General features: G+C 46.6%; 1 protein-coding gene across 1 annotated transcript in view; it reads left to right on the top strand.

Annotated features, from left to right (window-relative positions):
* Positions 1 to 399: 399 nt before the first annotated feature.
* The window catches only part of GLI3 (GLI family zinc finger 3), a 265,255-nt gene continuing 239,923 nt past the window's right edge, over positions 400 to 25,731 (top strand). The window contains exon 1 of the mRNA XM_039237989.1: positions 400 to 523. Within this exon, the coding sequence (XP_039093920.1) occupies positions 400 to 523 (124 nt within the window). The remainder of the gene's footprint in view (positions 524 to 25,731) is intronic.

Raw genomic sequence — 25,731 nt, forward strand, 5'->3', positions numbered from 1 at the left:
AAATTTGGCCACCTAAAGAGGTATTTGTAGACGTGGCTTACACTTAGGTTTCACACTATAAACACAGCTGAAAATTGGGATCCTTACAGCACTTAATAACAGATGCCCCCCGTAGGAATTTGGAGAAAGCCTCACATTATAGATATTTCCCCTTCCGTCTCCTTTGGCGTGTGTAGATAGAATTTGACTGGCTTGTTATTCCGACTTTAAGGTATTTTTGCACGAAAACTTGTGGGCCAGGGTCTTCCAGATTTTGGACTCGCTAAAGCTCTAGGTGGCAGGTGAAGTGGGCTTTTCAGTGAGATTTCCCCCGCCCACCCCCCTCTTCCTGGAAGCTGATGGCACTGTTTTGTTTTAGGCGTTCCTGGTAGCAGAGAGCTGAAGTAATGAGAAAGCATCATGGAGGCCCAGTCCCACAGCTCCACGACCACTGAGAAGAAGAAAGTGGAGAATTCCATAGTGAAATGCTCCACGCGAACAGATGTCAGCGAGAAAGCCGTGGCCTCCAGCACCACTTCCAATGGTGAGCGGCCACGGGCATCACCGGCAGCCAAGCCTACAGTCGTTTTTGTGTTCTCTGCATTCCTTGTGCATTGAGCACTTGCACCTGGACGAGGGTCTATTCCTTGAGAGGCTAACGAAAGCAAATAGGGGTGGAGAGTGGCGGGGCGCGGGATGGGCAGGCTTTAGCATTCTCTATTTTGGCACTGAAGCTACATGTTTTCTTCCAAATTTTCTAATTTGAGATGTAAATGTGTTAGGTTATTTATTATAGGAAGTTCCTGTTGTGGCATTTTGGAAATCATCTTGATTAGCCTGGCAGGAGTTCAAAATACTTTGCATTTCACACGGAAAAGTCTACACTGGTCGGAATAATTAGTTATTAGTTATTACAAAAGACTGAAAAGTTGCCTTGTCAAGATTTAGTGAGACAAGATCTGCCTCCCCTCAACTCTATGGAGTTCATTCAAAAGGATTTTAACAGCTGTTAATGGTTGGACCTCGAGGTAACACTGCTCTCTGAGGTGCAGGGTTTGCTTATAAAAATGGACTTAATTGTGTTCACAGATAACACATAGCTGCTGCTCCCGTGTGCTGTATTTAAAAAATTTTTTTTTAAATTTTAAGCAGTGTTGAGGGGCATTTCAACTCAAGCATGGGGTATTGCAAATAAATTCCAGAGCCCCGTCTGGAAAAATAAAGACAGACTGAACAGGTTCATGGTGACTGCGTCCTTTACCCCCCTTTTCTCTTGAAGGCAAGTTGGTACCTTTGCTTTTTGTAAATTTCATAGCCTCCCTGGTCTCTGCCCACTCACTGTGCTCCACTCTCCATGTGCCCTTAGGAAGAATGAGCCAGACTTTTCTGCTGGCTTTTGGGCATTGCAAATCTGGACACGCCGATTTCCCTGAGCCAACCTGCTGTTTCCTTCCCTATGGGCTTTTATTTTATTCATTCCAAGAAAGACTTCACTGGCTTGGTTTAGAATTTTTTACATACAATTGGAGAGCCCGAATCTACTCTGGAAGGTAACTTGCAGCTCAGATCCTTCTACTCTGAAGGTAGACTGCACCTGCCTCTCCTGACTGGCACTGACCGAGCTGACAGCTGAAGAGCCTCGTCCCTGATCCCCGTGCCCATCCTTGCCCCTGGCGAGCGCGTGCCGCTCCTGCGTTCTCTTCCCAGATGTCACCAGTGCGCACTGCTGGCTTGTCTGGGCCACTGGAGGGGCTGGCGTTAAATCTGCTGCTAATGAGTCCAGTTTTGAATTGATCCCTAGGGAGGTATATTTATGTCTGAGTTAAAATAATGAATTTACTTTATGTCCCTATGGAAACTTGTCCGTATTTCTCCCTGTATTTGTGGTATTTAATTTTTTAAAGTTTTTTTTAAAATTTATTTTGAGAAAGAGAGCGTGAGTGGAGGAGGGGCAGAGAGGGAGGGAGAGAATCCCAAGCAGACTCTATGCTGTCAGTGCAGAGCCTGACTTAGGGCTCGATCTCAGGAACTGAGAGATCATGACCTGAGCTGAAATCAGGAGTTGAATAACTTAATTGACTGAGCCCCCCGGGAGCCCCAGGACTAGAGCCAATTTTAATTGAGCTGGATATTTGTGTTATTCCTCCGGTGTGGTTTCAGAAGACATATTTTCTCCTAAAAAAACATCATTTTTTTGCTTTTTTTTTCTGGAATTTGTAAAAATTAGACAAATTTGTTATTTTAGAAATAGGATCAGTCTGTGCAGGGAAGGTTGCTTGGTAATTTCAATAGAATAATTTTGTAGGAATAAGCACTTTCTGGGTATTATGGTTCACAAAACATCAGCTTTTGGTTATCTTTATGCTTGCGTGTGCGTGAGCGCTCATGAGGGTACGTGGAAGTGTGTGGGTGCGTGAGCATGAGTGCAGGGGAGTGTGCCTGTGAGTGTGTGAGAATGGATGCGAATGCGTGTAAGTTGGTAGATGAGCTGTGCTATATGGACCCTCTGTGAGCCACCGTCATCTGTGAATCTCAGTAGACTCCCACTAGCGGTCTGTCTGTCCGTGCGAAGGTACCGCTGCATTGGCCTCTCCCACGCGTGCTCGGGAGGGTTTTGGTGCCGCTGTGTCTGTCTTGAGCCATTCAGACCCCGAGTTCCTCTCATGAAACCGTTTAGGGTGACTGGGATCAGAGCTAACCTAGTCTGGCCCGTGGCAGCCAAGAAGCTACTCAAGAACGCTAGAGAAGGAAAGGGCAGGATTCACGAAGTGGGTCCTGTCGTCTGCAGTAATCACGGATCCTGAACCCAAACCCCCCGGCTTCCTGCCCTGATCGGCCTGTGCCCTTAAAGTACACATGACCTCTTCAGTGCGCGTAAAACTGGTCCTGTTCGGGGCAAATGCTCATCAGTCGGGTTTGCAAGGCACATGCCTGCCTGAAGGAGAGCTGCCCTGGTAACCCTGGAGCTCTGACTGTTTTTTGCAGTGTTCTTGTTTCCTTTAGGGGATTTATTAACTTTTTATTTTGGGAGACTGTAAAGACCCAACCAAGTAAAAGAAAAATGGAAGTGGTGATTTTATGCATGGATTGCAATTCTGGAAGATTCCATGAAACCCTGCAAACAGATTTAAAGACAGGAACAGACCTTTCTCTTCCAGATTGCTTTATGTCAGCGGTGCTAAGAATTGTAAGTAAGATCTTTACACCCGAGTCCTCTGCAGGTTTTGCCTAATGAGTTCAGAGCCTCTTTGCTGCCCGAGGATCCTGTGCCAGGGGTGGAATGACCTTGCCTCTTCCCTGTTCTGCAGACTCTTACCCGGTCTCCTGCTTTCCTCCACACTCTCCTGTGTTCCTAGAGCTAGTCCGGGAGCGCTGGTCTGGGTTTGGCTTGGGTTGTAGAGCACGCGGGCGCACTGGCAGGTAGCTGTCATTGCCATGGTCATTTTACTTTCTTTTCTTTTTTTTTTTTTTAATGTTTTATTTATTTCTAGGAGAGAGAGAGAGAGAGACAGCGTGAGCAGGGGAGGGTCAGAGAGAGAGGGAGTCACAGACTGAAATAGGCTCCAGGCTCTGAGCTGGCAGCCAGCACAGAGCCCGACGCGGGGCTCGAACCCACGAACCGCGAGATCATGACCTAAGCGAAAGTCGGACACTTAACCGACTAAGCCACCCAGGCGCCCCGCCATGGTGATTTTTCCTTTCCCCTCTTCTGTTTCCCTTTCTCTCTTTTCTCTTTATAAACATTTCGGAGGTGCTTGGATACCTGCACTGAGGCTGTTCACAAAAAGGAAATGAAAATCATTTGGATCCTATCAAGGTAGTAGTGATTGCTACGCATGTCGAGGGGCGTTCTTAGGCTTTCTTCACAAAGCTCTGCAATTCAGGAGTTTGTCAGTGAGCAGTGAAAGGTGAGTTTAGCATCAAGAACCAAAAGGCATGTGTTACATGCATTTTTTTTCTCCCATCCACAACTTCAAGGTTTGAAATAAAAATAAAACAAGCAAACAAAAAAACGTTTTGTTACTGGGGCTGTGTTAGGTTGACTTAATTAACTTTTCCAGCCATTATGCGCTACAATTTGTTCCTGATTGTGAGCTTTCCAGCCAAACCGCTCACATTCCACTGCATGTCCTCACAGATCTGTTTTCTTAGTTTCCTCAGCTGAGTATCTACTCCTAGAATAACATTCATACAGGGGTTTTGTTTAAACACACACATTCACACAGCTAAAATGCAGGGTTCAAAAACTGAACAGCCTTCTAAATAGGCATTTGCCACTTAGCACTGGCATTTAAAATGGCACAAGTGAAAAACTGTGTTCTGAATCTTGTCTGGGAAAAGGACAAGCCATATTTGATTTTTGTGACAAGTAAGAACTGATAGAAAGCATTCAGTATTCTTACCCAGGAACCACAATGTGTGTTTCATGTGCCATAGTTCGATCTTAAGTTTCACTCTTGTTCATTAAACATAAGTAACGGAAGAAAAGACTTAGTTTTCTAGATTTCTGTTAAGTGCAGTTGTGACTTACAGGTTATTTTTGGCATCTAATATTTCACCTATAAAGTAAACACTCAGCTATTAGATGCCACTGTTTACTTAACCTCCAAATGAGTTAATATGCTAGCACCGCAAGTAAAAGGCCTTAATAATCTCTTTGTTGCTGGTATGGATTCATTACTTTCAAAGCTACCTGTTGTGTTTTGTAAACAGTAAGTGGTTTTTAATCGAGATATTCCAGTGTTTTAAACATTATCCTTATCCTAAAACGTTTCCTTCCATGACTTGCCAATACTGACTTTTCAATTTGAAATGTTTTATGTCATTTTTGGCCTATGAGTTTTTTTAAAGGAGCAATCTGATATTTCTTATTAATCTACTACTCTGCTTTATAAAAGGAATGGCACGAATAGTGAACGTATGTAGGCCACAGTCTCAGAGATCTTTTATTGACTCTGATGGTTATTGGAAACATATCTTAAAGTGATAGAAAGCAGAAATTATTATCTTAATGGTGATGCAATATGAAACCAAAGTTGATAGATGAATAATGGAGAGGAGGCTCCCTGTTCTCTTTGTTTCTTTCAAAAGGAAGGGCTTGGCTCTCCTGTGCTTAAAAAAAATCTTCCAGGTTTGTAAGGGGAGAGTTGTGGCCGACAAGCATGTAAGGAGATACTTGCTTTTTACTTTAACCTTTGGTTACTTCCTGGCCTTGGGATTTTCTTTCAAACTGTCCAGTAACACTTAGCAGTGTTAATTGTGATATCAGTTGGTCTCCTGGCTCAGCGTTTTGTTGGGAATTTGGAATTCATTGGCTCTTCTCCACCATGAGCTCTTGTCTCCTTGACTTTTTTTTTTTTTTATGGTGAGAGACGATGGGCTTAATTTTACTCAGAAATGGCAGGCAGTTTGCACAATATAGACAGTAGGCTGTGAGTTTTAGGTTTCTTGCCCCTTTAGATGTTCAACCCCCCATTTTTTTTTTCTTGGCCACAGTTTGTTTCCTGGCACATGACAGATGGATGGGAAGGGCTGTCAGAAATAATGGATTTCAAATTATAGGATGTTGGTTAGGAGAAGCCACAGGTTTGGGGATGTGAAAGCTTGGATTGAATTCTGGCAACAGGACTAGACTAGATGTGTGGGTGTAGGCAAATTAACTCCTCAAAGTCTCAGTTTCCTCATCTGTTTAGCAAGAAAGTAATTAGACCCACTTCACAGGGTCTTTAGGGGATTAAGTGAGGCAATGCTGTACCATTCAATACGCACCGAACGGAGCAAGAGCTCAGCAAATGTCAGCCCTTGTTATCAGACAGAGCATGTAGATGAGTTAAATGTTATGAATCCAAAACAAAAGGATCGTGTTTTGTTGAAAATACACATAGGTTTTGAAATTAAAGGAAAAACGTTTGGCAAAAGTAATTGTGAATTTGCTGGTCTCTGAAAAATAGTTCAAGATGTTTCACAAATCCTGACTGTGACCAAGTCTGCTCGTCTTAAGGAAGGACGGATAATGAAACCACAGTTTTTGTTTTATAGCATTCTTCTGAATGCATTCTGCTGGAAGCCAGAAAATGGGGCAGAGAGTTTTGAGAACATTCGTTTTGTTTTTCATTAACCTTGAAAACTAACATTGTATGGCTTAGCATAAGAAAGAGCACATGCACATCCCTTTTCTGGATTCTTTTTGTGGGGTAAAGTATTTCCCATTCAGGAGGTGGTTTGTGTTGTATCAGAGTTCGATTTTTAAATGTTTTTGAAAAGGAGTCTTCACCTTTTAAAACCAACTAACTAATGATGGATAATCTGATTCTCATAAGAACTCGGGCTGTCTTCAGCTCCAAACTCCTGTGTCCCTGAACCAACCCAGCAACCTCTGATTCTTATTTTGGCTGGGTATATCACCTTTCTTGCAGTCACCCAGGCTTGAAACCGCACCGTCACCTTTGACCCCTCCGTCTCTCATGCTTCCCACATCCTACCAGTTTTGAAGTCCTGGTAGATTTTCCTCTGTAATTATTCACTCCTGACTCCCTTCAGGCCACCCGACTACACTGTGCTATTTAAAACCTACTACCTCATGCCTAGACAGTTAAAGTAACCTTCTCTCCACTCACCTTGCCTTTTTTTCTCTGCTCGTGTCATTTATGAGACTTGCTCCTGCCAAATTAATCTTTTTACTGTTCTGCGTACGCCACACCCCTCCTCTAGAACCTTCAGTGATTCCCAGCCACATAGAGGATACAGTTCAAAATCCTTTGATTGACATTTAGACACCTTCCAGAATCTGACCGCAGTCTCTCTAGGCTGACATGCTGCTACCATACTGTCTCATCTGTAACCCATATTTTAGGTAAATTGAAGGGCTCTTTGCTTTTTTTTTGCGTGTTGTCCTTTCAGAGAATGAGTGTAAGTTCTTCTCAAATGTGACTGAATCTTCAGTTTCTTTCCCTGCAGGCAGCCTTGTGTCCTTTTGGGAACTACCTATGAAGGCTTGATTTTTTTGGTATTTTATTATTATTATTTTCGTTAATAGATTGCATTTTAGAGAAGTTTTAGATTTATAGCAAAATTAGAAAAGTGCAGAGGGTTCCTGTATACTCCTTTCTTCCCTAGATCCCTCTAAGAACCATTATTGGTACTATGATTAACTAAAATCCATAGTTTCTGTTAGGGGCCACACCTTACGTTGGACCTTCGTGGGTTCGGACAAATGTCTAATGACAGGTAGCCACCATTACAGTATCATATAGAATAGTTTCACTGCCGTACACATCCTCTGTGCTTCCCGTATTCACCCCTCCCCCCTCCATAATACTTAATTTTTACCATTTAGTGAAAACTTTTTGAAAGGGGCACCTGGTTTGCCCCCCACCTGACTCCTCACTCCACTTCAGTGTTTTGTGCTGGGAGGGCCTCAGCAGATACTCAAGGGGCCTGCAAGGTGCATATGGAGCACAGGTATTAAGGCCGAGGTTTGAATCCCCTCTCTGCCGCTTCATTGCTGTGTGGTCTTAGGCTAGTTACTTACCATCTCTGAGGCTGGCACAGTGCATACCCAACATATCAGCTATTGTTAGTAATACGAAGAGGCTCTTCTAGGTATGAGTTGGCGGGATTTCATTCACAGACACATTTCATCTTGCTCTTCGAGCACAACATCATTTGGAAATAATCTAGGGGTGGATTGGCTTTCATCTGATTGGGAGAATTAGAGGGTGCTGGTTTACAGAAAACCCTGAAAAGGTGGTCCTCAGGACCTAGCTTACAAGAAGGTGAGCAGATGACAGGACCCGGGATCAGCAAGCCCCCTCGAATCACTGGTCCTGAAATCCACACAAGTTTGGATTTAACTAATCCAAGTGCTTTCAGGGGCTACTTCTCATTCATAAATATTCATTCAAATTACGGGATGAAGTCAGTAATTCTGTGCCAGTGGGCTTCCCTGAGGGCAAGGCTCCTTTTTCGCATGTATATAGTTATTGGATTTCTCCTCTAAAGGGACAATTGTTGGGCACTCAGATAAATCAGGAGTGAGTGTCAAGCCCATCTTGCCACAGCTTTCCAAAGTTGGGGGTAAAAAGCCACAGCACGATGTGTTCTACTTGCGGAAAGTTTCTGGGCTGCTTTGATTACTTGTGATTGAGTGATGTGGTTATTTCACATTTCCAGAAATAAACTGGTCAGAATCAGAAACAGTAACCTTGGCAGTAAACAGCTCAGGGCCAAAAACAAAATGGTGCCTGTGGGTGGGCAGTCTCCCAGTGGGGAGGCCGCTCGGGGGGCCTCGCCCCTCACACCTCTTTGGCCCAGGTGGGCGGAGGGCTGGTGCTTGCAGGCAGCTCGCAAGGTGCGATGCCCGAGGATTGCCATCCGAGCACTGGGCCCACGAGTGTCGCGGCCGGAGAAGGAGGCCGGGTGATGGTAAAAGCAAAAATCTCCGTGTTACCTTGTTTACATGGAGATCTTTCCAAATATATCTGCTGCAGTTCATATTTATTTTAAAAAACTTCCATGCCGCGCAGTTCACTCTTTTTCTTTGTGCAGTTCTAGGAGTTTTGACAGATCTCTAAAGTCACGTAACCACCACCACAATCAAGAACACACAATAGTTCCACCCTCCCCCCCAATTTTGACAAGTAGTTGCTTTTTAAACTTGGCTCAGCAATACATACCATCAGAGTCACCAGTAATAACAGAAAGCTCTAGAGCGGCATTAGTGGCTGGACGTTATGTTTATTTCATATTTTTCAAAAGTCCAGGATTTTTTTTAAGGCCCTGTTAAAATTAGTTACTGTTGGGTTTTTTTCCTTTTTTTTTTAAATTTTTAAAAATTTTTTGAATATATCATGTTGAATTGGTAGTACAAGGAAAATGTTCTTGAAACTTGCCCAGAAGTATATGACCTAGTGTATCTGCCAGTGTGTCTTATTTTTTTATTTTATTTTACTATTTTTTTTGAGCGTCCAGTCAATGTATTGTTCCCTTTTCAGGCCAATTTAAACTGTCGTTTTACTTAAAACTACAAGGCACTCATAGTAATGAGGGCTTTTTCTGCTGTTTTGCCTCTGTGAATTAATTGCGCGAGAACGTTACAACATTTAATGCAGCTCCAACCTAGAGAAAAGAAATATCAAAGCCTTTGTTAAATCTGTTTTCTTTCTTCCTCTTTTTTTTTTTTCCTTGGTAACCTCCCTGTCTTTCCCCTCTACTTTTATAGATGGAAGTTATTCCCACTCTGACTTAGACTGCTATTTTTTTTTCCTTTTTCACTCTTCCCTCCCCACGCCCCCGCCCCCCCCAACCTTCTTTGACTCTTTCCTCTTCTCCGTCTTTCTCTCCCTCTCTCTTTTTCCCCTTTGGTTGTAGAAAGTTGAGTTCCATCCCAATTATTAAATCTTAGGAGACCATTCCCACATGGTTCCGTAAATGGTAGCTTCATCCGTGTCCCTTTCATCTTCCCTCCTGCTCTCTGGCTTGACAGTTGAAAAGGTCTGGCTGTGCCACACAATGGTTTGATTGGTTTCTCTGGGGGAGACTTTTCCCTGGCTCATCATTCGCCAAGCAGGTGGACCAGAAAGTCTCTTGATTCTTTTGTTGCCTCTCAAAGTCCGAGGTCTTTGACTGAATAAATCCGCCGTCATGGGATAATTTGCTAAAAGGAGCCTGGACGATGTGAGAGAAAAGCCTCACGACTTGGGTGCTGCATTAATGAAGTCACGGAGCCTTGGAGTTTGCAATTGAAAAATCACCAGGAATGCAGTGGGTGGAGACGGGCTTCTTTTATTTCCCATAATAAACTTTTAGTTCTACCATTTCAAGCATGCCCGACCCTCGGCTCGCCTGCCGGCCGAGTGCCTTGGCGTTTGCACCCCAGTTTGAGGGGACAGCCCTGTCCGGCTGAGAGCCGTTTGGGCGCTGTGTCTACTTAGTCATTAGATTATTACCAGTGGATGGAAAGAATTCCATATGACAGGACTAAGGTTGAGTTAACACAGGACGAAAAGTAATTTACAGATAGGCTGTCCCCAGCCATCTTTGTAGCCCCTGATAAGGTTTCATTTCAGAATGGATAGGCGACATTTCCACTCACAGGCCCATTCCGGGACACCTGTGATAACAGCTTCTGGATCCTAATTGAAATTGGTTTCAAAATGGATTTTCACTTTTCTCTGTCTGTGGAAAATATTGAATGGACTCAGAGCTGCCACAGAGAACCCCGGACCTTGGAAAATGGAGCGGGAAGCCAGGGTCATCTTTCATAACAGTGTCGATGATATGACAGTTTTGTTATCTGTCTTATTAATGAAATCATTGATCACCTGATGAGGGAGATAATAAACTACGTTGCGCCGTGTTCACGAAGCTCAATTAGATTCATATTACAAATAAGGAGGGGTGCGTGTGTGTGTGTGTGTGTAAAACAAACAATGGAGCTAAAGTAGTAAAGGTCACTTAAAACTTTTCATTCCCAAAGGGACCATTTCAGATCAGGCCATTCAGAGCGATGGCAGTCTAAGTAATTTTGAAATTATCGAGGCTTACCTGGTATTCCAGGACCTTCCTTTTGGCCAATGAGGAGTAACAAGCGTTTTTGGTAAAGATTCCTTAAGTGAAATTCAGAAGTCGATGGAGAGGAGGGGCGGGGCGAGGGAAGTTCTGAATTACAGGCTTTGGAAAGGGCAGAATGGGGAAAACAAAACCCACAACCTCTCCTCTCCCCATGGTGAAGGGATTTGGGGCTTGCCCTGGGTACGCACAGTGGATGAGGAAGACCAAACTGAAAGAAAAGTTGCTTATTGTCTCTTCCACTCTTAAAGCGCTTTGGGAATCCTAGTAAGATGGGAATTAGGTTTGGATTTAACGAGGTGGCTCTATTGTTTGGTGTCGGGCTGCCCTGGAATGTGCTCCCTGTTCCTCCCCAAGGAGGGGAAGAGATGCTGATGTCTGTTCATGTTTCACGGTGAACTGTATTCCTAGGTGTTTCTCCTTCCTCAGTGCCAGCGAGGATCAATCCAGTCCCATCTGAGCTTGAAAGAGGAGCCGTGATCAAAGGCTCTAATGGTGTCACTGATCTCTGGTGATTGATTAGGAACAGAAGTTCTGGGGAATTCTGCCTTATAATTCCTTATATTTCCTTATCATTTCAAATTCGTTATCATCTACCATTAGGGTAGTTAGCTCCCGATCTGCAAAATTACAAAGCCGAATGATAGAGAAAACGGTGGATTTTTTTCTTCTGGATCTATTTTTGAGTTTATTGGAACCATGGCTACATTTTATAAGCAATCTTCCCCTTTAAGTGTACCGCAAAGATGCAGAATTCCTTATATGATTTGGGATCAGTATTTTTGAATTCTGCACATAAGTTGGGACAGTCTTTGGGAGTAAAACCATTTTCCCTGTTCCCAAAGCAGTTTAATTATATGTAGGCAGTTGTGCGTTAGGTAGGTCATCAGTAAATATATGTAAATGTTTTCTTACCTTGGAAATTTATGATGCTAGGACTTAAAAAGTCCTTTTAGTTATTTTTATGGAACTGGTTAACATTTTCCTCTTGCCGGTCAAAAATAAAAATTAATGCATGCTGTGCCAAGAGGTGAGAAACTGGGATACCTGAGGAAGAGTCAACTTGGGAGGAAATAATAATAATAATAATAATAATAATAATAATGATGATGAAAAGTGAAAAAAAACCAGTAAGAGCGGGGGAGCTCTTTCTGGAAGCGCTCTCGGCTGCACTGTCACTGTTGGCCTAAGCCCACCTAGCGTAGGGATTGATTGCAAAAGCATTGGAAAAAATTCCGTTTTGGAAGGCACTGCGGCCCAAGAAAGAAATGTTGAATGAAAAATGGAGAATGTACAGTATGATTACAGTTACTGTTGCCTTGTATGGCTTGCTCTGGGGTATCAAGGACTATTGCTTCATGCTTGCTTACAGCTAATTCCTTTCACAGAAAACTTCATTTTGAGAACTGCCCTGAGTAGGACTGATAAACGTGTTTATAGTCTAGCGTGAGGGTCCAAAGAGAAGAGATCATGCAAATGAGCCTTTGGGAGAAAATGGTGAGGCAATTATGAACACTAAGATTTAAGGGATGTCAAAGACTCCCCTTTCACAGGATATTTTTGTTCTATTGGCAGTGATAAGAAAAATAATCTCAGATCCTTGCCTGTCACCAAAAGAGGCCTTCTAAGACTGGGACAGTGGCATGGTGAAAATAATGGAACTCCCAGCAAAGTCAACATTTTCTGGTAAAATATGAACCTAATACACCATTGAAGATTTCTTCCAAGCATTTAAAAATTAGAGGACACACAGTGGCCCATTTCACATTAAGTTTAAATCAGGTCTGTCTTGAAAAACTAATGTTTCTAGGCTTGTTTTCAAATCCTGGCAAGTTGCAGAGCAGTAGAAAAGTTCCTTTCCTATAAATGTTGACAGCAGTTCCGGCGAAGGCTAACGATGTTTTATAAATAGAGCTTACTTAGCAGAAACCATATGTATGCCGAGTGAAATAACCTCACGTTTATTTATGTTTTGATTTATAGAAAACATGTGCCCCTTGACAAAGCCTTTGGGCTGTTTTCCGCAATTAAAAGGAATCATGTTTGAAAAAAATAGCTACCATCTTAATGGGAAACTTTTTCACATAAATTCAAAGCACCTTCTTTGATCAGTTTCACGCAAATTGAGACTATTTTCATCCATCGGCTTAACCCTTCCCCCCCAAAAAAACCTGGGTGAACACAAGCGTGAGCAGGGGAGGGTCAGAGAGAGAGGGAGTCACAGACTGAAACAGGCTCCAGGCTCTGAGCTGGCAGTCAGCACAGAGCCCGACGCGGGGCTCGAACCCACGAACCGCGAGATCATGACCTGAGCGAAAGTCGGATGCTTAACCGACCAAGCCACCCAGGTGCCCCTAGATCAGTGATTTTTGCACTGCTGAGGGCGAGGAGGTTGGAGGCAGGGAGAAAGTCAGTGTTTAAATGTAGAAATTTAGTAATACATGGGTGTACTAATGAAACAAATATGAATCTTACACCTAAGCGCTGGTTTAATTTTGTACCTTGTTTTAATTTAAGAAGCTTTTCGTTTTTAAGTACAACTGAGAGATTATGTGTGCCTGAAAACAGAGAGTTAGGTTTTTATGGAAACTCTTTCTCGTGAAGGTAATGTCAGTTTTCCAGGCCCTTAGGAAAGCCTAGCTCCTGCCTCTGTGTAGTCGGGAACAAGTTCTAATGAGCAAGAACAACATGGCATCAAACGGAAATGAACCATCTTTTTCAGCATAGGGGGCTTAATTGGCAATCCAGGAACCCATGAGGTTCGGGGATCTGCTTCAGAAAATGGGCCGACACCTTGAAATTATTTTATGCAATGCTTTATGGACATGTGCCTGTGCCGCCTTTGTTCAGGTTCTTAAGCACATTCGTGACATCGTATTCGCCAGAAGCAACTTGTCTACAGGAAGAATTTGGAGCTCTGACTTTCTTTAGGACAATATTGATTGAATGAGTAAGATGGCTCTGTGAAGGAATGATTATGTTATGAGAGAAGAACCCTACAGTGATTAGGGACCATGAAACGGAATCTTTCTCATGTAAAATGTGAAGGGATAAGCACAGTGGTGACCCAGCTGACTTGACGGGGGCTGCACATTAAGGATTCCGAAGATTCCGTGTGCACGCCACTTTATCTCTTTAAATGAGGAGCTTGGGTGTGTGATTTTCAGAGCTTTTCCCCTTGGAAACTCTGTCTCTGTGACATCCACCTTAGGTTCCTCAGGAATTTGGAAAAATATACGGTGGTAAGAAAGGTGTCTGGTAGATAAGAGGACCTCGAAAGGAACGAGGTAACATAACCTGTATTTTGAAGGGGAAATCCACAATTCTTTCTCATGAATCCGTACAGGTCCAACGGACATGTTTGTCTTGGGTTAAAAGCTGCTGCTGATTTCGTTTAGGCCACAACGTGCCATCACGTTGGTAAGTCAAGACCATCTCAGGTATTTTGAAGAGCAGTCTATAGATCATAGTCTCAAGTGCAAATCTAGGGAGATTTTTGCCCAATTTTGACTCAATTGCTGATCATTACAGGTAATTGCCACGAAAGCACTAGGTCCTCTGAAATCTGAGATGTGTGTGTCCTTGATCCAGACCTAGTTTCATTAATTCCTGACCCGACTTCTCGCACGCAGCTTCCTAGTAGGCCGGGGTCACAGTCTGTGTTGGGACGGCTGTGTCTTTTGTGTGACTAACTCTTCCCAGCCCGTGGCCTTTCTTTCAACCTCCTGAACTATCCTCATACAGCGCTCCGCAGAGTTTCTGTTTGGCATCTGGTTTGATGTAGTTCTATTTTAGCATGGCTTCACCCAGAGCTTTTGCAAATTTCTTTGATGGTAATTTACTTGCTTGAAACTCTTTGGAGTGGGAAAAAAAGACACAAAACCGAGAGCACAATAAACTTTGATTACCAGGCTCTTAAACACTGAACCTCTCAAATAACCCGTATTTGTCATTATTTTTGGAGAGTGGAATTTATAGGTGGAAGCTGGGAGTGCTGTAATTGGTGCCCTTTGGATGCAGCCCAGGGAAGGGTACGGAGCCAAAGGTCAGGGGTTGTGTGCAGATGGGAGACACTGCTGCACCACGTAAGGAAGATGAGATGGCTTGTTATACAGACACTGGTAGAATCATGCGTTGTGGAAAAGTGTTTCCGTGAAAATGGACACTAAGAGTATAAGCAATGAAGGGCGTCTCTCACTTAAGCAATGTCTAGGTCGCCTGAGACCTTAGGACCATCCCTCTTACTTTCTGCTCTCTTCTACTTCCTTTATATCTGCTCATTTTTATAAAAGGAAGACCTGCTTATTGGGCAGTTCAGGAATACACAAAGAAACATGGGGACAGGTGCCGGAATCCCCGCATCTGGGGATGGTCTTTGCTAACACTTTGGCTTATTTTCAGTCTTTCTCTCTTCGTCACCGTCTCCATCAGGTACTACACGGTCAGGTAGCCATACTCGGGGGACATTTTCCATGTCACGTGCTAATCTTCTGCAGCTTAACTGGTGACGTGATGTTGTCAGCCAGTCCCGTGTCATTGGATGCTGACATTTTCTTCTCTTTTTCTCATTGTAAATGAGGATATGATGAAGACCCTAAACAATCCTGTGTGGCCTGACTGTGTCTTACCAAATTAGTTCCAAGGGTTGTAACAGCTTAGATTTCCAGCAAGCTGTTTCTGGACTGCTCCTTGGCAGCGTAATATCATAGGTGAAAACTTCCCCTCATTTAAAATTTTTTTAACATCTATTTGTTTTTGAGAGAGAGAGAGCAGAGAGAGAGAGAGAGAGAGAGCGCGCTCCCGTGTGCATACATGAGCGGCGGAGGGGCAGACAGAGAGGGAGACACAGAATCCTAACCAGGTTCCACGTTCCCAGCTATCCGCACAGAGCCCGATGCAGGGCTTGGGCTCACAGACCAGGAGATCATGACCTGAGCGAACTCGGACACCTAACCAACAGAGCTGCCCACGCGCCCCAAAAGTTTTTAACTGAAGTATAGCACACAGAAAAGTGCACAGGGCACGTGGGAGCAGCGTGGTGAATTTTGCCCAAAACGAACGCATTATCTAACCAGCATGCTGCGGTGGTGTTGAAATCATTTTTTTTTTTTTTAATTTGTAGTTCTTTGGGGATAAGTAATTGTGAGTTGTCCTGTCACTGATTTGAAATGATACTTCCATCTGACACTGCCTCACTCTGTTTTGCCGTCTGCTCTTCTGAACTGTTTCTATTCTATTGACCTGTCTGTTCTGTAGGCAGGAAGCACCTTCTTCCAGATGTTACAATGTTACAGTGTACAGTACATTTTATCTGACAGTGCCCGTTATCTTTCATTATTCTTCCTTTTCGAATGCTTTGTTAGCTCTTCTTCAGGTTTTTCTTCTAGGTGAGCTTTAGGGACATCTTTTTGATTTGTGTTGTTAATGAATTCATAAAGATGCAGTAAAAGTATAAAGTCACATGATCCATGAAATCAGTTCAGCAGTGGTGGTTGGTTTCCTCTGGGGAGAGCAGAGACGGAATAAAGTGGGAAGGGTTCAGATATATCTGTACCACCTTATTTCTTTATATATATACATATATATATATAAACATACATATTTTTTTTTGGGAGAGAGAGCACGAGCAGGGGAGAGGCAGAGAGAGGGGAGAGAGAGAATCCCAAGCGGGCTCTGGGGGCTGAGTGTCACAAACTGTGCGATGATGACCTGAGCTAAAATCAAGAGTCTGACACTTAACCAACTGAGCCACCCAGATGGCCCTGTACCATCTTATTTCTTTAAAGAGGAAAGGTTTTTTTTCTTTTTTTTTCTAATGTTTTATTTATTTCTAGGAGAGAGAGAGAGACAGCATGAGCAGGGGAGGGTCAGAGAGAGAGGGAGTCACAGACTGAAACAGGCTCCAGGCTCTGAGCTGGCAGTCAGCACAGAGCCCGATGCGGGGCTCGAACCCATGAACCGCGAGATCATGACCTAAGCGAAAGTCGGATGCTTAACCGACTAAGCCACCCAGGCGCCCAAAGAGGAAAGGTTTTAAGCAAATATGGCAAAGTATTAAAAAAATCTTTTTTTTATTTTTTTACATTTATTTATTTCTGAGAGACAGAAAGAGACAGAGCACGAACGGGGGAGAGGCAGAGAGAGAGGGAGACACAGAATCCAAAGCAGGCTCCAGGCTCTGGGCTGTCAGCACAGAGCCCGATGTGGGGCGCAAACCCGCAAACTGTGAGATCATGACCTGAGCTGAAGTTGGACACTCAATGGACTAAGCCACCCAGGTGCCTCATCAAATATGGCAAAATATTAATGTGCAGATCTGGGTGGGTGGGTAATCTGTCTTGATGTGGCATATGTTATTCTCTAAAATATGTTGCGATTAAAAGATACCCTTTTGAAATTTTGCTCAGGGAAAGCTGGGTTGGCCAGGCCTTCCTGGGACCCGATTGTTGTGAGCGGTAGTTCCTCGGCCGTGTCCTCACGGCGTGACTGCATCACAGCCCACACACGTGCCCACTCCTTTGGCGTCCATATTCTGCATTCATCTTCAGGAGTATTTTTTAAAAACCTGCCACCTCCAGGAAGATGCTTAGGAAATGATAGTTGGCAAGACCCAACAGGTGCTTGCTTTCCTCTCACCTTTTCTACTTTACCTTGTCCTGGAAGCAATTTAATTTTAGCTTTGTCTCATCTGTCTTGAATTGAAAGTTGCCGGTCCCTCGATGAGTGCTTGAGTTAATGCAAATATCGCTTGAATTCTCGCAGGAAAAATACTGATGCTTCCCCGCATCAGGCTGTGTTTTTATCCAGTCCCAGCAGCTGCCCTCTGTATTCCCTGATAGTGGTGTCTGTTCCGTGGTGGCGCTTTCTGCTGAAATCAATCAATGCCAAGGTCAGGGATGAGGTGTGGGATGGGGCTCTTTGTTATTTGTTTGTTTATTTGTTTGCTGTTGTTGTTGGGAGAACTTCCATAGCTGTGGAAAAAGCCTCAGGGATCTTGGCTTTCTTACTTTTGACCTTAAGTCACCCCAACCTTGGGGTAACCTCAGGTAACTGACTAATGAGAAGGTGTGCGGGATTTAAGATGATGCTGGACGTGGCCACGTTGAAGAGTAAAAAGGTAGTTGAGGCACGTGGTCTCAGGGCCGTGGGGGCCGTGTTGCTGTGCCCACGTGTATGAGGCAGAACTCCTAAAAAGAAGACCGTCACGCGCATCTTGACGAACGCCCAGTAGCGAAACGTACATTCCTTTGAAGGTAGGAAGTGCTGCCATCAAAAGGGGTAATTCCGGTAGTTTCTTAAACCTCAGCTTTGCACTGGAAGGTATACTCGCAACCTTCTGCCTAAAGCGTTTGGGAATAATTGAGAGACACGACTTTTGCCACTTCTCCAAATTTCAGATCACTCAGTGTTTTGTTGGCCTTTTGTCTGGGGAGATATGCGTTCACCAGAGCCACACCAATAAGTACAGAAAATTCGCCAGCCCACAGAGAAATCCGAACTTCCTTTCTCTCCCGCAGGAGTGTCTCGGGGAAATCATGGATACAATAGAACTTTTCATGTCTAGACCCTGCCCAGGGGATTCCTGTCTAATAAGAACCTTTTCTTTCTTTTCTTTTCTTTTTTTTTTTCCTTAAGCATACTCAAATGGAACAAAGCTCAGGGAGAGGTTGGGGATAGGACGCAGGGAAAGAAAATATGGGAAACCCTGGACCGTCATATTTTCCCAACTCCTTCCTGCCCAAGTCTGTGGACTTATAAATAGAAGGTTCTTTTTTTTACTGCTATGCCACCTGTGGTCAACACATATTCCTGAGGCCTTGCTAAGTGCCAAACGCCGTATCTGAAGCTGAAGATTGATAAAATATGGGGCCGGCTCTCAAGATACTTACACGTGGATGAGTAAATGGCCACGTTACGTGTGCTTGCTAAGCGTATAGAAGTGATGCCCACAGACTGTCAAAGCAAGTCTCATAGAAGAGTAATAGTTGAATTAGATCTTGGTTAAGGGCGGTGGGGGGGGGGCAGGAGTTGTGGGAGAGTGGCTGGAAATAATATTACAAAAAAAAAGGCATTCCAGGCAGAGGGAACAGCCTTGGAAGTGGGGGTGTTCTTGGTGACTTGGGGAAATGGGACCTGTCAGCGCAGGCCAAGCAGCGGACAGGCGTGGGCTGTGCTTATGGAAATGCCATTGGAAGGGGCACACTGAGGCCACATTGTGGAGGCCTGGGAACGTACAGCTGATGAGTTGGGGCTTTATCCTTAATGTGAGTGGGAAGAGGGGAGTGAGAGCGTGTCATCTGCTTAAGTCCCTGGAGGGGAGAGTGGAGGTGTGGAGCCCCCAGGCGCCGGCGGGCGTTGCACCTGCTGCGGAAGTGCAGGGCCGAGGGAGGTCAAGTCAGAGGAAGGCAAGAGAAGCAGCGGAAGGAGAAGCGAGTGGGGCCAGGAGAGGCCGGGTATGTGCCGGAAATTGGGAGAGGGGAGGAGGGCCCGGTGGCAGGGAGCTTTCGATTTTAAGCCCTGTGACTTCCAGTGTGTCTTGGAACCAGACAGGAAGGGCTCAGGAGAAAGGCAGGCTGAGGATAAAGCTGCAGGATTCATCTCGGAAGTACGTGCGGAGTAATGGCAATGGGAACGTGTGGAAGGGAAGGGGCCACAGCAGTGGGTGGGACCCGGGAGGGGCATCTAACAGGTAAGAGGGGGTTGGGCTAGAGGACCGGGACCGTGGACGGTGCAGACGGGGATGGCGTCCAGGGTGGTGCAGGTCAGGGGCACGCAGAGGTGAGATGGCAGTAAGATGGACCGCAGCGGGGGTCCTGGTGGGCAGGTGGGGCAGGCGAGCCGTGTTTTGGGGGTCGCACGTTAAGGAGGTGGAGGGCACTCGAGCTGGAGATGTAGGCTGGGCGTCTGAGTCTGCTGGCGGGTGGAGGGCAGTGAGGGGAGCAGAGAGCAGGGGTGAGGCCGTGACTGGCCAGCCATGAGGCTTTGCAGACCCACGGAGCAGTGCTGCTGGGCCAGCCTGCAAGGCCGGACCTTGGGATGCGAAGCTTCACCTGCAGGTGCATCTATACGTACAAACTAGAGGGAAGGGGGGGGGGTGATGCAGATTCTGTGCCCACTTGTCTCCGTTTCCTCCATGAATTTGTCAAGGAGGACAGGAAGTAGCGGGGGTGGGTGTAGGAATGGCAAGAGTTTTGTGAGGAATGGAGAGCGCTGAGTATTTGCAGGTCGGACCCCCGGGAGCATCAGGGGCCCAGCTCAGGGCAGGCATGACCAGGTTTGGACGGCGTCTGTAACCCCTGTCCACTGGCTGCGGCCGGGGCCTGGAGGAGGCCAGCTGCAGTCTTCTGTCTCTCCACACACACACACACACACACACACACACACACACACACACACGTGCAGGGACGGTTCACAGCCTGGGTCGTTTATTTGTCCAGGAGGACAGTTCTGAAAGCCCCTCGGAGGGAGGGGAGCCTTGCCTTGCCTTCATTCATAGGGATGAGTTGAATGAATCCACCGTGCTGCCTGGTTATTGACATTCGATGGATAAATCAATACTGACTACTGCTTCCACATAAATTGCTTGCTTTTCGTAGACGTGCTGCCGTGCATGGTTTTAGAACCAGGAGGGCTACCTGGCCAAGCAGTGGAGTGCACTGCCGTGTTGTGTGTGTGATCCTGTGAACTTCAGGTGGGCTCAGGTTTGGGGGATAGCACTGACCAAAGACGGGCCCCAGCCCTTACGGCTCGGAATCTTCTCATAGTCTTATTTACTATAAGTGTTAAAATGTTTTTTTTTTTTTTTTATGCTGGTTCCTGTGTGCGTGTGTGTGTGTGTGTGTGTGTGTGTGTGTGTTTGTCCACTTTGACCTTTTAAATCCTTTTATTTTTGGGGCACCTGGGTGGCTCAGTCGGTTAAGCATCCGACTTCAGCTGAGGTCATGATCTCGTGGTTTGTGGGTTTGAGCCCCACGTCAGGTTCTGTGCTGACAGCTCAGAGCGTGGAGCCTGCTTCCGATTCTGTGTCTTCTTTTCTCTCTGCCCTTCCCCTGCTCATGCTTTGTCTCTCAAAAATAAACAAACATTAAAAAAATTAAAAAAAATAGACGTTGGAGAAATGCTGAGAGCTGAGCTTTGCACGCACACACACACCCTCTCCTCTTCCTCCCCATCCCTCGCTGGTTTTCCTTCAAGGACTGCAGCTGGGCGGGAGCTCAGGGCCATGGCCGTGGTGCCCTGACTAAGGCCAGGGGGAGGGGAGGAGGGGCCCGGCTTCACGATGACTGTCTTGGCAACTAGAGAGGGAACGGTGAGCTGCTGGGGACCATCAGGTAGCCAGATGTGTGGAAGTGATGAAGGAAGCAGCAGGGGAGGAGGGTGGGAGAGACGCCCAGGAACTGTGTCAGGAAAACAGGACAGGGGGGGTCCCCATGCCAGCCGCCCCCCCCCCAGAAGGCATGTTCTTTTCTGGGAGAACCCACGGTTCGCGTGTGGGGAGGTCGTGCGTGTAGGCTGCCTGGGGGAGGAACCCAGGGACGCCCCAGCGGCAGGTTCTGCCTGCCCGAAGCCCCGTGGAAACTGAGTGTCAGAGACGCCAGGCGCCCAGACACCCTCCGCGCGGGGTGACGACCTGCCCCGTGCAGCCTGCAGCACCAACGAGGCAATTTCATGGTTTCTGGTTCTCCTCTTTCTTTTCTTCTGTTAATGATGACGGAGTGACAGTTTTGTGGGTTCCGACGCGGGGACAGATACACATGTGAAGTCCTAGAATTTGCTTCCTGGAAGAGAGCTGGAGAGGTGCAGGTGGGCGGGCACTCAGGCACCTGTGTTTCCTTTGACCAAATCAGTTCAGTGGTTTTTGGATTCGGAAAGCATGGCCGTCGTATTAAACCGAGCAAAGAGCCCCGTGTGGCCAGCTTGCTTGTGTGGGAAAGGAGGGCACGAGCTAGAGACGGAATCTTTGGGCTGATGGGCTCCCAGCCCGCGCCTTGTGATCCCCGGTGGCCGCGGTCGAGTCTCGCAAAGAAATTCACCGTGCTTTTGCTGAGATGGCCCCTCACTCGCCGCAAATCACAGCCTGCCGGAACCAGATGCAGTTATCTTTGCCAAACACCCATCCCACAGACAGGGAGACTGAGGCTTGGAGGTTGGGTTCCCCAGGGTCTCATAGCTGGTCAGAGGCGGGACTGGCCCCCAGGCTCTGCTCTCCTGGCTCTTGGCCTCCTTCTGCTCAGAGTGGGGTGGGGAGGGGGAGGAGTGAGCCACACACGTGGCGATACCACACTTTGGTGCCTTGAATCAAAACAGGAGACGAAGCACCTGCCGCAGAACGCGAGCGGCGGTAATTTTCTGTTGGGTGACGTTTAGTGGCCAGCCACCACGAGGTCGCCATCTCATACGTATTCACACACAGGTTGTGGAAGTGCCCTTGAGCACGCGTCTTCTCCGGTGCTGCATCGGCACACAGCACACGTGTGCTTCCTCTCTGAACTCTGTGTACTTACTTTCTTTGCCATTGGAAAACTGCAGTGAGACTTCCACCTCATGGATTGATGTGTCAGCTGCCTACAAGTGCTGGACACTCACTCTTTATTCGTTGATGTTGGAGAATTCTTTTAAGTTCGTTTCTTTTGAGAGAGACACAGTTGGATTGAGTAGGAGAGGGGCAGAGAAGGAGGGAGAATCTCAAGCAGGCTCCACGCTGTCCGCACAGAGCCCATGTGGTGCTCGAACTCAGGAGCCATGAGGTCATGACCTGAGCTGAAATCAAGAGTTGGACGCTCACCCAACTGAGCCACCCAGGCGGCCCAGATACTGGAGAATTCTAAAATGCTCGCCATCTTGCTGTCTCTTAGAGCCTAGAGCGTGCAGAGCTGGGACTCTCCCATTTCCTAGAGTGCTTTGTGAGTTTCCGAGTCTCTGTTTGCAGACAGGTTCATCCTGAACCAGTCCAAATAAGAATGTCTTAATTATTTTTTTTTTCCCGGAAATTTCTGACTGCCGGAGAGTCTTTCGCCTCATGATTTTCCAACAGTGCCCAGGAAGTCATGAGAGAGCAAGAATAAAGCTCGGAGCCTGGGCCCCTCTCACAACCTGAGTGGCCAGCCTAGCCTGTCCAGTGCAAAAAGCATCTTTTCAGACCCCCAAAAAACATTCTTTCCAGCCTTATTGGAAACTTACAGAATTCATTGGTCTCTGAGCATCTCTTTTTTATGTACACCACCCCTCCTTATGGAGACAAGTTATTTTAAAACCATATGCACCTAATACTTTTTTTAAAATGTTTATTTATATTTGAGAGAGAGACAGAGAGAGTGTGAGCAGGGGAGGGGCAGAGAGAGACACACACAGAATCCGAAGCAGGCTCCAGGCTCTGAGCTGTCAGCACAGAGCCCGACGTGGGGCTTGAACTTATGAACTGGGAGATCATGACCTGAGCTGAAGTCAGACACTTAATGGACTGAGCCACCCAGGCACGCCCCGTAAACCTAATCATTTTTATTTGGCCAGCAATTTTCAGAAACAAAATGTGCAGGTGAAAAAACAGGGTCAGTGGAATGCTTGCTTAAAAATCTTGGGGGAATGAAGGTTCTAGGAATGCAGTTGACGTAGAGAGAGAAGTAGAGGGGGTTTCCAGTCCATTCCATTCCATGCGTTTCAAGTTGGTGGCCCTCCCTGAAGAAGTGGGAGGATGCTGAACAAACTTGGGCCTTGCGGGGGGTTGGACACATGTGCACAGATAGGCACTGGCGTGGACGGTGCCTGCGCTGCGGCCATGCATCGTGTCCACTCCCCGACTGGGGCATGCCCGTGTGCCCCCCGAGTCCCCTCCACACATCCCTGTGCCCTTCCCCAGGGAAGGGGAGGGGACAGTGATCCACCTTCCCGAAACCTCAAGCCTGTCTGCCCTTTCCCCCCGTCGCCGTCAGAAGCCCTTCAAACCGTGGATATGGGAGGCACGGTTGACTGAGGTCTTCCGGATCCACACAGAGTCGTTCTGATTCTTCCCACAGATCCTTGCAAGTATTTGAAGACTAAGGCCTCAGGGCCTCCTTGCCTACTTCCTTTTACCTTTTTCTTCTTACCTGGGTTGGCGCCGAGTGTTCACTGTGCGGAAGCGTGGGGCACAGCCGAGCAGGACGGCTTCCGTCCCTGCATGAGACTCAGGCTGGATTCGGGCTCAGCCACAGCTGCCGGCCGGGCCACTTTCCCCGACGGAGAAGTGCTCCCCAGCTCCGCTTTCACGTCTGCCAAGCCCTGTTTCCGCCACCCTGTGAAAATAACTTGAGTGTTGATTCTCTTGGCCTCAGGTATAGGCCTCGGCGTTTATCCTTATTACTCGTCTTCCTTTTCACCTCAGCCTGACGTGACTCCCGCCCTCAGAGAGCTTGCCACGTTGCTGATGTGCGAGGCCCGAGTGAAAAGAGGACACACGTGTGCGCGTAGACACGCATGCGCTGTCTACACGTGTCTGTTCTCACCTCTCCTCTGTTTTTGCACGACAACCTTCACACACAAAACCTCACCTTAAAAGTTGTTGTGACCCCAGAAGCAAAGCTGACAGAAGCGGGAGAGGAGGGAGCTGGGGCGGCGCCGCCCAGCCTGGCCGGCCCTGAGGCCCATGTGGGGAGACACGAACCAAGGAGGGGGCGACGGGTGCCCGGGGAACTCAGAGTTGTAACTGCGCTTTAAAAAAAAATTTTTTTTAATGTTTGTTTGTTTTTGAGAGACAGGGAGACAGAGCAGGAACAGGGGAGGGGCAGAGAGAGAGGGAGACACAGAGTCCTAAGCACAGGCCCCGCGCTGTCAGCACAGAGGCTGACGCGGGCCTCGAACTCGTGAACTGTGAGACCCTCACCCGAGCTGAAGTCTGCCGCTCAACCAACTGAGCCACCCAGGCGCCCCCGGATTGTGCTTTTAATGTGCTTCCTGCAGACATGCAAGAACCCGGTATCTTTTTTTTTTTTTAATGTTTTTTTATTTATTTCTAGGAGAAAGAGAGAGACAGTGTGAGCAGGGGAGGGTCAGAGAGAGAGGGAGTCACAGACTGAAACAGGCTCCAGGCTCCGAGCTGGCAGTCAGCACAGAGCCCGACACAAGGCTTGAACCCACGAACCGCGAGATCATGACCTAAGCGAAAGTCAGACGCTTAACCGACTAAGCCACCCAGGCGCCCCAAGAACCCGGTATCTTATCTGTTGTTTACCGTGCGTACAAACACGTGTGTGTCAGCAATGGAAATTTTTCATCTGCTCCCAAGCAGGCCGGCAGCTTGAAAATCATTTTCAGAAATTTTAGAAATGTTCGTAACCCAACTTTGTGGTGAGGAGGGAAAACCACATCTAACATTTGGATCAAACTGTGTGCTTTCAGAGCACTGCTGTCTCTTGCGTGCCTAACTGGCCCATTTCTAACTCCGTTCTTCAGATCTGCATTGTATTGTTTTGCTTTTGGTTATTGACCAACTGCTTTATAGATGCCATTTGTTATCTATCATCGTAGTAAAGTTGCGGGGGGGAATGCTTTGTCATTCTAGTTGGCAGGGAGATTGTCCCCAGCCTTTTCCTGGGTTGAAAAAAGAAACTTTATGAAAGAAGTTTGAGAATTTTAAGCTATGCATCAGAATCAGAATCATTGATTATGTTTTTTCCAGTGGTTAGTTTTGAGAGAGAGAGAGAGTGTGAGTGGGGGACGGGCAGAGAGAGAGGGAGACACAGAATCCGAAGCAGCTCCAGGCTCTGAGCTGTCAGTGCAGAACCCGATACAGGGCTCGAACTCAGAAACCGCGAGATTATGACCTGAGCTGAAGTCGGATGCTTGACGGACTGAGCCACCGAGGCGCCCCTCACGGATTGTTTTTTATCTGATTGTTTGTAAACTAGGAGTCTGACATTTTCTCTGCAGGAAAGTTAATCCACGTATGTGCCGCACACGCACCCATGTGAGTATATGTGTGGGGGAGGGCATGCCTGACAGAGGCATCGAAGTTAGACCTTACAGGGATTTACGGGTTCTTAAGGATTTAGGTATTAAACCAATCTCTTGGGGGATGTTCTATGGTCTTGATATCGTCCAGGGCCATTTGCCTAGAAGGCCTTCATTCCAGGTCTTGCCAAACCACCGTGAGGTGAGGGAGAAGCTCGTTGGAGAACAAACAGCACTTGCTCTGGCCTGTGAGGCCGG

The sequence above is a fragment of the Hyaena hyaena genome, unplaced genomic scaffold, assembly GCF_003009895.1.
Source record: "Hyaena hyaena isolate Hyena2069 unplaced genomic scaffold, ASM300989v1 scaffold_133, whole genome shotgun sequence".
Lineage (NCBI taxonomy): Eukaryota > Metazoa > Chordata > Mammalia > Carnivora > Hyaenidae > Hyaena > Hyaena hyaena.